This window comes from Hemicordylus capensis, chromosome 10, assembly GCF_027244095.1.
Source record: "Hemicordylus capensis ecotype Gifberg chromosome 10, rHemCap1.1.pri, whole genome shotgun sequence".
NCBI lineage: Eukaryota > Metazoa > Chordata > Lepidosauria > Squamata > Cordylidae > Hemicordylus > Hemicordylus capensis.
The window spans coordinates 17,035,852-17,049,715 of NC_069666.1; the positions used below are offsets into that span (position 1 = coordinate 17,035,852).

The 13,864-nt window shown below is 44.8% G+C and overlaps 1 protein-coding gene across 2 annotated transcripts in view; it reads left to right on the forward strand.

The window, feature by feature from the left end:
* Positions 1–11,624, forward strand: part of ARIH1 (ariadne RBR E3 ubiquitin protein ligase 1) — a 70,153-nt gene extending 58,529 nt beyond the window's left edge. The window contains exons 12-14 of one of the 2 annotated variants that reach the window (XM_053271862.1): positions 4,840–5,113; positions 7,923–8,035; positions 8,601–11,624. In XM_053271862.1, the coding sequence (XP_053127837.1) occupies positions 4,840–5,113; positions 7,923–8,035; positions 8,601–8,685 (472 nt within the window). In that variant the 3' untranslated portion in view covers positions 8,686–11,624. The remainder of the gene's footprint in view (positions 1–4,839; positions 5,114–7,922; positions 8,036–8,600) is intronic. The other variant, XM_053271864.1, reaches the window with a different exon arrangement.
* The last annotated feature ends 2,240 nt before the right edge of the window (positions 11,625–13,864 follow it).

The window sequence follows — 13,864 nt, forward strand, 5'->3', positions numbered from 1 at the left end:
TTTTTGGGTTCCCAGTTGTTTGCAGAAGCGCTCAATCCGATCATAGGATAGAATAAAGACAAAAAATAAAGAAGGCCTTGCCACACCTTGGTGAGACCCCCGTAGGCCTCCTTGCTCTAATTATCAGCCTTTTTGTTCCTTCAGGAATTTCTTGAGATCTTCCTTCTCACAATGCAGAGACAACTGTACCACCCCCTACAAGCCCACCTAGCATAAGCAGTGGAAACGGGGGGGGGGGGGAGCTGCCAGAAGTAATGCAGCTTGACAGTTCCCCCATCTTCCTCCCAGTCCCAACTAGGGATGTGCAAGCGGGGGGGGGGGGTGTCGCTGTAAGGGTATGGGGGGTTGTACTTACCCCTCCTGCCGCTTTCCCCCCTCCGGCGTTCCATTTTTAAGTGAAATCCTTGGGGCGGCAGTGGTCCTCCTGCCTCCTTGTTGCCTGCGAAAAGTGGAAGTAACTTCAGCGCATGCGCGTGCTGCTGACATCATGCATGCTGTGTGGCGTGCACATTAGTGGCGCGCGCATACACGGAAGTTACTTCCGCTTTTCGCAGGCAACAAGGGGGCAGGGGTGGTAGGGAGTACTGCTGCCGCCCTGATGATTTCACTTAAAAATGGAGCACGGGTGGGGTAAGTACAACCCTCCCGCCCCTAAAGCGACACCTCCCTGCCCTCCGGGTGTCAGACCGCCAGACTGGGCCATTTGCAAACTGGTTCGCAGGCATCTAACATGGCCTATGGACCAATTCATGCGCATCCCTAGTCCCAACATAAGCAAGGACTACTCTTCAGTAGGAAGCAAGTTTCTCCACTTTTACCTGCAGTAGGAAGCCCACTACCCAAGACCAGTGAGTACTTTCTACCCATAGCCAACGGTTATTCTCTGGATTTTGATCCACACGATCATGTCACCTTAACCTGTCCAAAAATCCAATCGGACATCTTCGGATGGAACAGGCCATTCATCATCTCATGCTGATCAAGGTAATAAAACATATACCATTGACATAATTATGGCTTGGTGTTAATTCTTTCATTCCTAGTCCCCCAAAAAGACGGATCATGGAGAGTAGTCCTCAACCTCTGGCGCCTGAACCGGTTTATCCGGAAATGGAAGCTTCAAATGGGATCACTTCATACAATCAAGGAAGCAATAGCCCACAAAGACTTCTTGGCCTTGATAGATCTCTCGGAAGGATACCTTCACATTCTAATCCTTTCTGCTCACCACAGGTATCTTTGGTTCCGTTGCAACAGGTCCCACTTCCACTGTCGGGTCCTCCCATTCGGATTCTCCTCAACCCTAAGGCTCTTCACAAAGATCATGATCATTCGAGTTGCGCACCTGAGGACCCTTGGAGTTCAGGTACACCTACTTCTGGACGATCCACTGGTTCGGGTGTCTTCCCTTCCTCAGGCTGAACGCGTTCTGCCGCTCACCCTCCAGACCCTCAGAGAGCACAGTTTCCTGATAAATTACCAGAAGAGCCACCTTTCTCCATTTCAGCACAGCATGGGGATTGGTCTCTTGATTCATCCCCTTCTGCAAAAGAAATCAGCAGACCTCATGCTCTTAGCCCAGCTACTGGGATCCATGATTGCCTGCTTGGAGTGCACTCCATGGGTTTGCTGGCACTCTTGTCCCCTCCAATGGCTTCTGCTTTCCTTCCAGGAGGATATCATGGCATGCATGCACAAGGAGATACCCTTAGCTCCCTCAGTTCAGCTGTACTTTGGTTGGTGGCTGTCGCCAGCCCTGGATCAAGAGCTTCCACTGACTGTTCTGGAGTGGATCATCATCACTACCGATGCGAGCCTATCAGCCTGGAGAGCTCACTGGCTAGGCCAGTACACCTAGGGCACTTGGTCAACCAGGGAGGCGACCCACAACATAAACTGGCTCAAACTCCAAGAGGTGCATCTAGCCTTGATTCAGTTTCTCCCATTAGTCAGGAGGGCTCACATACTGGAACGCACAGACAACGAGACAGCCAAATCCATTGTGGCAGAATATCTACAGGGCACAGCCAACTGGCTCAATCGCCAGAACATTGATCCAGCAGAATGGTGTCTCCATCCATTGGTGTTTCAACAGATTGTAGCATGTTTCAGCCTTCCCAATGTGGATCTCTTCGCCTCACCTCACAATCATCTCAAGGTTTTCTGTATGAGTTTCCCCCAACTGCAATCATAAGGTGATTCAGAAATATTGTAGGGAAAGGGCAGAGATCATCCTCATCGCCCCACATTGTCCTCAGAAATCCTGGTTTCCAGATCTTCAAAATCGATTGGTCGATCAGCCTTGGCATCTTCCTCTTCATCCAGACTTTCTGGCGCAAGAATATTTCTGCATGCAGATCCTCAGTGGCTCCAACTGTGCCCCTGGAAATTGAATGCTCTATCCTAGCTAAGAAGGGCTATTTGAAGGCCATGCAAAACACCATTTTTGCCTCCAGGAGACCTTCCACTAATCTTCTTAATCAGGCAACCTGGGCCCCCAGGAAGAGTGTCCACCCTCTTTCCATGGGCATACCTGAAGTCCTGGCCTTCTTACAATAAGGTTAATATGGGCTTACGCCCCATCACTCTCAAGCGCCAGACATCAGCTCTCATCTATCCTACATCTCTCAGCAAAACATTCCTCCATTTTGCACCCCCATCTCAGTCTGTTTCTGAAGGGGGCCACTAATTTGACAAAAAAAAAAAAAAAACACCCACTGCATAAAGATTTCCTTCCTGTAACCTGAACAAGGTGCTCAATGCCCTCATCCAGCCTCCATTCGAACCCTTGGCGGACAGTTCCTTAAAATTTCTGTCTTATAAGGTTCTCTTTCTAACAGTGATCACTTCCGCTCGTATCGTCTCAGAGCTGAAGGCACTTTCCATCCGGAAGGAGTTATGTGTTTTCCAGGTGTATTTCGTGGGGCTAAGACTGACCTGACCTGCTTACCTAAGATCACTTTAGCCTTCCATCACTCTGAGGACATCATCCTTCCTTCCTTTTTGCCCTGCTCCGGTCCCTCCTAGGGAGAAATTATGGCATACTCTGGATGTCCAGTGTGCACTTCAAATTTACATCAGAAGGACCAAGGCGATTCATCAGTCGGATTCCCTGTTTGTCTCCTTCCATCAGTCGTCCCTGGGGAATGTTGTCTAAAGTCACCTTGTCCACATGGGTAAAAGCCTGCATTACGGCCACCTAATAGGCCTCCAAACTTCTTTTTGCACTCTACTCACAGTGCAGCCACCTCAGCAGTGTTTTCAGCCAAAACCCTGCTTTTAGAGAGATGCAGGGCAGCTACATGGTCGTTCATTACACTCTTCATTAAACATTACAAGATCTCTTCTTTCCATTCTGCGCAGGCGGCACTAAGGCACACGGCCCAGCAGCAGGTAGTCTAGTTTGCCTTCCGCTTCCCTCCCATATTCAAATTCAGCTTGGAAATGTCCCAGTGTTAAGGATGGCCTCCTCAACTGTGGAAAAAGAAACGTTGGATTTGCCGTGAAGCGTTCTTTTTCATAGCTGAGAAGGCCATCCAACCCACCTGAGGAAGCTGCTGTTGTTTTTTCCTCCTTAGGTGCAGAACTGGGAGTCCTTGTTTTGGGGAGGCAGCAACTTCCAGGGGATATAGATTTGTAGTATCTCCCTATCATCATTTTTTTCTGCCTTTGGAATATATCTGCCTGTTCTTTCCTATTCTGCTTCTTCTTTCCTTAAAATACAGTTTGCAGTATTTGCAGAGTTTGTACGTATCCTCGTTTGGCGCAACAGTCCCAGAACTGGGGATTTTCTGCCTTCCAGGCAGGAAGTTAGCCATGCCTACAGTTCAAAAGATTGGGTCTTGTCTGTGGAGCATGCTTAGTACACAACCTAATGTTAAGGATGGTCTCCTCAACTATGAAAAAGAACCCTTCATGGTAAGTCCAATGTTTCTTTCTGGATCAGTGCCACTTTAGTCTCCTGATGATATAAGTTGATCATCAGAAAGACCAGAATTGCTCTGCTTTTGATTGATGTATGTCTAATGTACAGTGGTTTTAATTTCCTAATACCTTGTAGGTGGCCATAGATTGGAAAGAGCAATAGCATTTTCCTTCCTATGTACAGGAATGTTGTAGAACCTGCTTGAAGTACAGAATTCTGCTATGTTTTCCCAGATTGGCCCTGAATATAGGAGCATAGGAAGCTGCCTTTTACAGAGTCAAACCCTTGGTCCATCTAGCTATGTTTTCTACACTGACTGGCAGCAGCTCTCCAAGGTTTTCAGGGAGGAGTCTCTCCCAGCCCTAACTGGAGATGCCAGAGATTGAACCTGGGACATTCTGCATGCAAGCAGATGCTCTGCCACAGAGCTGTGGCCCCATCCCCTGCAGAGAATATCTTACAGCAGACAGCACTCACATGTAGTCACCCTCAAAATGCAAATCAAGATGAGCCCTGGTTATCAAAGGGGGCAATTCATGCTTGCTACACCACAAGACTGGCTCTCCACCCAATTACTCCCCCCCCCGCAATCTATTCTTGGTGGTGCTCTGTTATTAAAGTGTGCCGTTGAGTCGGTGTCAACTCCTGGCAACCACAGAGCCCTGTGGTTGCCTTTGGTAGAATACAGGAGGGGTTGACCATTGCCATCTCCAGCGCAATACGAGATGATGCCTTTCAGCATCTTCCTATATAGCTTCTGCGATATATAGGTGTTTCCCATAGTCTGGGAAACATACCAGCGGGGATTCGAACCAGCAGCCTCTGGCTTGCTAGTCAAGTCATTTCACTGCTGCGCCATTAGGTGGCTCTGCTATTACTTTGTTTTAACTATTGGTTTTCTTTTTCCCCTAATGGGAATTAACACAGCGATCCAGAGCAGCCCTGCAGAGGTACCTCTTCTACTGCAATCGCTACATGAACCATATGCAGAGCCTGCGCTTTGAGCACAAACTCTATGCCCAAGTCAAGCAGAAGATGGAGGAGATGCAGCAGCACAACATGTCATGGATCGAAGTCCAGTTCCTGAAGAAAGCAGTTGATGTCCTTTGCCAGTGTCGTGCCACACTCATGTACACATACGTCTTTGCCTTCTACCTCAAAAAGAATAATCAGTCCATTATCTTTGAGGTAAGGAAAGCTTGCCGGACTTCTTGAAACATTCACTGGATGAACCTTCCACTTAGCTTGCACATTCCACAGCAGGCACTTGCTTCTTCATTGGGATTTATTTTGTAGGCTTTTTCTGTTATAGTTCTGGAATTGTGAAATATTCTTGCTTGGAAAGGTATTCTTTGTAGACAGGGGAACTCACTTGTACTTGTTGAAAACTTCGGGGATTCGTGGAGTATCATTGTGCACAGTTAGTTGGATTTTACTCCTGATACACTGCGATCCTTCCAAAACTCTCAGAATAGTTTACACCGGAGGTTCTCCAACTTGGGTCCCTAGACATTGGCCTCTAGCCATTGTGGCAGGTAGTGATGATCAGCATCTGGAAATCCAAGTATGAGAATCTTTGGTTTACTGTCTAAAGTAATGGTTTGCAGTCTTGCAGCAAAAGAGGGGTAAGAAGCTCTTTTGGTAGCAAGCATGAATTGTCCTCTTTGCTAAGCAGGGTCCACCCTGGTTTGCATTTGAATGGGAACACTGTAAGATATTCCCCTTTGGGCAGTGGTTCCCCAACTGGGAGCCTTCAGATGTTGCTGAACTGCAGCTTCCATCATCCCCAGCCACAATAAATTGTAGCTGGGGCTGATGGGAGTTGTAGTTCAGCAACATCTGGAGACTCCCAGTTAGGGAACCCACTGCCTTAGGGGATGGGGTTGCTATGGGAAGAGCATCTGAGGTTCAAAGTTCCCTCCCTGGCAGCATCTCCAGGATAGGGCTGAGAGAGACTCCTGCCTGCAACGTTGGAGAAGCCGCTGCCAGTCTGTGAAGACAATACTGAGCTAGATGGACCACTGCTTTGATTTGATATATGGCAGCTACTATGTTCTGTGTATGGCAGCTTCTTACATTGGTAAGAAGCTGTTTCTAAACGGGCAGAATAATCCCAGTGAGACACATGGGTCAAAACGGCAGTTGATCCCAGTTCTATCTGAAAGACCCCCAGAATTACTCCAAAATAATATAAGGTTAACTAACTGATATCTGAGTGAAGCCGTAATCCTCAGGACAAATTTACTTATACAAGTTGTTACAAGTCAGTGTAGACAGTATTAAGCTAGATGGAGCAGTGGTGTGACTCAGAATGGCAGCTGACCATACTAACTTTTGGGATAAAATATTACCCACCCACCCCGAGCATGATTGGTTATCTTTTAATGACTTTGACTTATGGTTAAGTTTGTTCCAAGTAAAGTAAAGGTATAGTGTGGCATTGAGTCGGTGTCAACTCCTGGCGACCACAGAGCCATGTAGTTTCTTGGGAAGAATACAGGAGGGGTTTACCATTGCCATCTCCCACGCAGTGTGAGATGATGCCTTTCAGCACCTTCCTGTATTGCTGCTGCCCGATAGAGGTGTTTCTCATAATCTGAGAAACATAGCAGTAGGGATTCGAACCGGCAACCTCTGGCTTGCTAGTGAAGTCATTTCCCCGCTGTGTCATTAGGTTGCTAGCTTTGTTCCAAATACTTGTTGTTAATTTTGCAGGGTTGATGGGACACATTAGCTCCAAGTAATAGGGAGCAAGATCCAAATAACTTGAGGAGCAAGAGTGGGGAACAAAAGTATTTCAGGGGTTCTCCAACTGAGTCCCCAGATGTTGTCAATTGTGGTTGAGGATTGAGGGAGTTGAAATCCAACATCATCTCTGGACCCAAGTTGGAGAACCCCTGAAATAATTTGTTGTAATAATCAGGCTATCAGCCACTTAAATAATTTAGTTGATCATCTGCCTTGAACTGCCCGATCAGTGTCAACTTAAACTTGCGTATTACCAGAAAAGCAGTATTAAAGGGAATATTCTAATTAATACACAAGTTGCTTCAGTCTTTTCACAAAGGTGATTTTTAATATTTCCTTTCACTTTCTGTTACAGCAGCATGTCAAGCCATAATTTTTTTTTAAAGTCCCTTCTGCCTTACCTACTAGTATGCTAGTCATCAGCTAGCTTGGTCTGTTGGTAAATTAAAGTTTTAACTCCAATTATAAGCAGTAGGATAATTAATTGTTGGGGTTGAGATCAGCTAAAGTATATTAGCACCTGATTTCAGAGAGAAATAATTAAAAAAGGTGCATGTGCAAATGTCCTTAAGAGCTATGATTTTTTGATGGGAAAGAGTTTACCTAAAAATGGGTCATTAGCCATCTGTCTATGATCATCCCAGGAGAGTGACTATTTGGAGTTCAAACATACCCATAAAAAAGCTCTTGTCCTCCGGTAGTACAGGGTTAATTTTCCACTAAATTAGTGGATTACAGAGAGATAAATATAAGGTCAAAGAATGTCAAATATAAGGTCAAACCCCCTCAAGAGTCGAAGGTATTTCTTCAAGGAGGTTTGAATAGTATATGTTGAAAATGTTTGCATCCCTAGATATTTTGAAACATGCTTCATTGGACCATATCTTCTCTGTCTTTAAGAGTCACCTTTCAAAGTGGTGATTCTCTTAAGAATTTTAGAAAATGGGAGAGAAACTGGCCCTATCTAACCTCAGCATCCCTCTGGTGACTATTGTACAGTGGCACTGTATCTCCAGTTTCTACCTTCTATTTCTTTTTAGATTCTGAGCCTTTTGGGGGGCAGAGAGCCATCTTATTTATTTTTCTATGTAGACCACATTGAGAACTGCTGAAAAATGCTATATAAATATCCGTGGTCATGGTCCTAGTAGTATTTACTCTTGTGGGTGTGTGTGGGTGTGGGTGTGTGTGTTTCAAGGAACTTTTCTGGGTTATTAAAATGGTGTTTGTACATATCTTGTCTTTCTAGAATAATCAAGCAGATCTGGAAAACGCTACCGAGGTCCTTTCTGGGTATCTGGAACGAGATATATCCCAAGATTCACTGCAAGACATAAAGCAGAAAGTGCAAGATAAGTACAGGTATACTCCTTCAAAGTTGGCGGGTTGTCTAAGATGGCCATCAAAATGAATTCAGGCCTAGCTTGTCAGAAGTGGCAGAGAGAGAGAGAAAGGCCACTGCTTGCTCCCAATATGATTTGTTGGTGCAAGACACTGTCCAGCTAACTTGCTGTTGGCCTCGTTCCAGGTTGCCTGATCAGCTGCTGTGATTTGGACTTAGCGGCTGAGCCCAGCAGCAACCCTACATAGAAAAATTGGGGAAATCCAATAGCATGATGAATGCCAGAAGTCTCATCAAGGGCTTGTTGGCTGCCAAACTTCATTCCAAGATCTTGGAATGCTTTGTACTCATCTGCCTTAGAATTAATCAGCATAGTGATTCTAGTAGGCCCCACCTACTCTAGTGCACAACCTCTGAAGCCCCATGCTTTTGGCTTCTGTGATGAGCTAGGCAAGAGTAGATACCCAAGGTGTTGACTCTCCTTGCCATTCTGCATAAAGTCCGTCCACATTACTTTGCAACTTTGGGGGTGTAAGATGGCCAGCCGTGATTGCTAATGGTGGTTGTACACTTTCCCCCTTGCAGATACTGCGAGAGTCGACGAAAGGTTTTGTTGCAGCATGTGCATGAAGGCTACGAGAAGGACCTGTGGGAATATATTGAGGACTGAGTCTGGCCCGCATAAAGCGAACTCTGAAAAACCTTTTACCATCTAGAGTGCTCATGCAATTAAAGCAAAACACACACAAAAAAGGGGCACTACGCCTATTACACCGCTGGTCTGTAGTACCGGAATTCTGTTTTTGTTAATGGAAAATTTAAGTAAATTATATTGTAATAAAAAAGGTAGATAAACCATTGTACAACAGTATTCTAGGTGGCCAGTAAGTGTGACAGACGCACTAAAACAAAAACAAAAAACCCCTCCAACTTTAACTTGTAACGTAGCTTCATTCTCCAAGCTGACTTTTTTCCTTTCTCCTATGCGTATTACAGATGAAATTTAAAACAGTTTCTTGACACTGCTTTTCATGTCCAACCAGCCATTTTGATGTACTTTGGTATGGGATTTCCACCCCCCCTGCTCCCGCCCCTCCCTGCTCCCCTCACACACGCACCAGTTCATGGGTCAATGTTTGGCTTATTGAAAAGAGGATTTGCGGGGGAGGGGACACACAGCAAGGAAAAACTTTGTATATGACTTTTAAAACAAAGAGGACAACACAGTATTTTTCAAAATTGTAAATAGCGCATATGCATGGACAAAGAGCAAGCGTGGCACGTGTTTGCATAATGTTTAATTACAAAAATATTTATTCTTTAAAAATCTTCAAGATTATGTCTATTTGCTGTGCATTTTCTTTCAGTTTGCTTTTTACCTGGGATTGGGATGGGGGCAGTGTGTGCTGCTGTAATGACTCTCCTCTCTTTTTCTTTCGATCTCTCTCCAAAGTGTTGAGAGAAATTGGTTCCTCCTCTTCCTCCTGCAGCTCCTTTGCAACTATTCCATGGTTTGGGTGTGTTCATTGCTGGCAAAGGACACCGTCCCACTCACACTTCCAGCTTCTGATGCAAACTGGTTGCCCTGGTGTGCGTTATGTTTGGAAATGAAAGTGTAGTGATTCTGGCTGCTTTGTCTCTGCTCAGAATATCATCCCTCTTGATCATCTTTGCCATTTCCGCGCACGTCAGACGTCCACCCTGCACCTGGCTCTCATAGTCATTCATAGGAAGTGTTAGGAATTTTCTCTGTGGATTCGGTACTCAAATGGAACATTCCTGTTGCTTGTTTTGTCAGTTGTGTGACCCTGAGAACAAAAGATTGAGCTGCTGTGGGTAACATTTTGGTGGTTGTCGGGAAAAGTGCCTGAGAAAGCAAACGCTCCATCCAGTTGCAGAGGTGTGCAGTCTCTGGAGTCATTGGGTATTTCCCCCCAATGGAAAGAAAGGATTTCAGCTGTACAGTGTCACTTATAGTCTAATCCACTGCATGAGGAGATCCATTTTGTGGCATTTTCCCACCGTGACAGGAACCTGAGAGATTTCACAGATCTTGTCCAGCTAGTTCCGTATACCCAATGGTGCTTTGGATCGTGTGGTTGGAAGAGCAGCGCGCCCCACCCCATGCAGCCTAGCAAACAGTTTTTTAAAAAACTGAAGGGAATTGCAGAAAGCTTGTGGTATGTTTATGTGAGTGTGTGCTGTTTGAGAGGGTTTCAAAAAAAATCCACTGGATGAGCACAAGCCTCACTAAGGGGCTAGGCTAGTGTTGAAATGGCATGATGAGAAGTGAAGCTTTGCATCTGTTCACACTTAAAACTTTTGTGTGACAGGGCTCATTTGCTTGCCTTTTTTTTTAGCTCACCCACAACTTCCTGGAAGCAGAATGAGCAATATGCCTGTTGTGTGGCGAGGGTGTTGAGTTCTCCCTTTAGCAAGGCGGTAGTAGGAGAGGAGTTGTCACCTTCGGAGAGGGTGTGGATATTTATGCAGATAATGATGCTCTACTAAGCTAGGTATGGTGTGGCTGCTGCTTGGATGGGTCTTAGAAGGCTTTCTGCTGTGGGTCCTGCTATGCCTTTGCACACTGCCGCACATGACTGATAGGAAATGTCTAACCCTGTTAAGAGGTTTCCCCAACGTTCTTTAAAATCCAGCCTTTATCTAAAAGAGCACCTTCTCTTGGAAATTGGATTGATGGAACCAGTGGTCATGCAGTGTTGGGTGAATGAGTCAGCCTTGTGTCTTCATGCTTCCAGCATCTTTTGTTCGTTTGTTTTCTGAACACCTTGCTCTTGCCACTCCTTTCCCCCAATGAAATTAAAAGAAGAAAAATCCAAACTAGGTATGAATGTGCTGTGTCTTCTGCTCCTGAGGATCACACACCTAATTTTAGAAAATTTTCTCAAATGCTGTGGACTTTGGAATGAGATTACGTAAACAGAAGCTCTTACAAAGACTTGCTCATCAGTCCTAGACAGCTTTTTCCTCCTCTGTCCTTTTACACAGAGTCTTTTTTTCTCCAAAAGCAAATTCTTGGCAATGAAGATGCTACTCTCAAGCTTTGGTTGGTGCATTATACGAAATAATGGTTTGTATTGACTTTATCATGGTCTGATTGAGAGAAGGCCTCTAGCCGTACGAAAAAGGAGAGCAAAGCGCGAATGCTGGTCTGTATTTAGTGCCCCGTCCCCACTCACCCATTCCACTTAATTCACTGCAGCTGTTTTGGTTTTTGTAGTGTATGTATCAGTCTTAATTTTTCAAAACCATTTAACCCTGAAATGTTTTAGTGCAACTGCTGTATTAGAAATCAGTTATTGCGTGAGACAAGACCAGAGCTCTTGGGAGAATCTTTCAGTGTACAGGATCCTATTATCCAGCTTGGGGGTGGTGGTGGTGGTTGTGATGGGGGTGGTGGTGGTGGTAAGACAATCTGCCTGAGCTGGCTGAAGATTCGTAATCTAATTTTCCATCTAGAGAACACCTCATGCTGTGGAAATAACTGTTCTTAGACTTCATTGTAACTGCTGGACTGTTCCGTGTTAAGGCTAAACAGAGGGAGAGAAAGCGTTCCTAATTCTAATAAACTTTTATTTTGTTATTTCACTAGTTCTTTTTTTTTTTGTCTTTGCTTGCAATAATTCTCTTCTGCTTTTAGCTGGAGCCATGTTCTCTAGTTCCAGTCTGCGTTCAAGAGCTTCAAGTCACCATGACAACACAACTCTTAATTTTAAAATGCTCAGATATCCCACACCATTCAATTAGGATGCATCTAAAGTCACCTGGCTGTCACTGTTGGTGGCAGGGAGAGTTCTATATAAAACAGTTCTGACTGCATACAACTCAGGAAAACGTTGACCTTGGAATATGGTTGGATGAACAGGTAGAGTGAGCCAGGGAGGAATTGGCCTTCTCCAAGACATGTTGGGATTTATAGTTCAGGTGGATGTGGTGATGAAGCCTTGGCTGTTCACGTGTCTTTCCCCCCCATGTGTTGATTTCAACACATAAATTGCCTTCTTCCACAAATGGCTACACAAATGTTCCATGTGGCCATAAACATCACCAACCATGTGACTCGCATGCCCCAGACTAGTTCCTCTTGATTGGGCCTGACTGCTGAGCAGTGGAATAAGTGCTGCTGTGGAGTAACTTAAGCACTTCTCTCTAACACAATGATTTGAATGAATGTGCATGCCCCTTTCAGATTTTGTCTTCTGCCTTCAAAATCTCTGTAACAAGCAAATGCCATTGTATGTTGGGCCTAGGAGATCCAGAGCTAATGTTTTCTCTGGTGACCCACACATAACCAGGTTTTTGTAGTAGTGTGAAAACCTCTTTTCTCTAGTGTTCCACCACAGTTGGGGGTGTGTGGTTTGTTTTTTTAAAGAGATTGGTAAAAGTCTTAGTATCATTTGTAACTGTTGTGAAAAAGCATTGTCTGCTCTTTTCCTCTAGTAATAAGACCACAGTCTCAATGGAAGCAAATGATCTGCATTTTCTGGGTAGCTAGAAATTCAACCTTGACAATGCTTTCAACACAGTTGGGGACTGTTTCCTTAGAAACAGTGCCTTTTCTTCTGTTTCTGTTGTCCTTCTTGAGCATAAAGATCACTAACAGCTGAGGCTCAATGGTTCCCTCTAGGTCATTATTTAACACCTTCAGTTCTGGAATTTGAATGTAGGTGTAATTCTGTTGCATGTTTTGTTGGAAGAGCAGCATGGTCCTATTTGAAAACATTCCCTCTGTAGCTGTACATGGAACTGATCCAAACCAGTGATGAAATATTTGCATTAAAAGGTCTCTGGAAAACCATATAAGCTTTAGTAAAATTGCAGATGTGGAGTTCAACAAATCTGTAATTTTATTAAAACTTGTAGTAGTTCATGAAAAATGAGAATTTTGGTTAATATTTGTGTGAAAAGCAAACTCCAGGTGTTTGTAAAAACACACTGCTTAAGATTTGTGCACTAGTACTCCAGAACTCTTCAGCAGGTTAAGCAAAGCTAAAAAGCCGGGGGGACTTGGCATGTTGGAGTCTCAAAGCGCAGGTAAAGGTAAAGTGTGCTAAGTCGGTGTCAACTCCTGGTGACCACAGAGCCCTGTGGTTGTCTTTGGTAGACTACAGGAAGGGTTTCCCATGGCCTCCTTCCTATATCACTAACATACCAGCAGGGATTTGAACCAGCAACCTCTGGCTTGGCAGTCAAGCCATTTCCCCAGTGTGCCATTAAGTGGCTGTCCAAAGTGCAGAACACCCACATTTAGTTGTCCCTGTTCTAGGAAAGAGAAATGTGGCCACTCTGTTCCTTCTCTACTACTAATGGAAACACATGGCCTTGTCAGGTAGGGAACAGAATTAAATAAATCTTTAGACTGATTTTAAAATATATCAAATTTGCATGCTAATAGTTTGGCAACACTTCAAAGAGTAAATACAGTTATCACAGTGTAATCTGTGCTAAGTCTGTACCTACTCTGATTCAAGAGATTTTGTGTGGGAGTTCAGTGGCAGAGCATCTGCTTTGTATGCAGAAGGTCCCAGGTTCAATCCCTGGCAGCATCTCCAACTAGGGCTAGGAAAGACACCCCCCCCCATCAAAACCTCCTGTCTGCCAGCAGTGCTATCCTTGGGATGGGGTGGAACTGGAGCACTACCCCAAGCCGTGGGCCCATTCCTGGCCCTCAACCAGCAGTGCAGAGATTCTAGCCTGGAATCTCTATCTGTCACCAGTCTCAGCCTGCAGCTGCACTTCCCAGGTGTGTGGCACACTACTACTGTTTATATACCACTTTTCAACAAAAGTTCTTAATGCAGTTTATATAGAAAACTAAAGATGGCTCC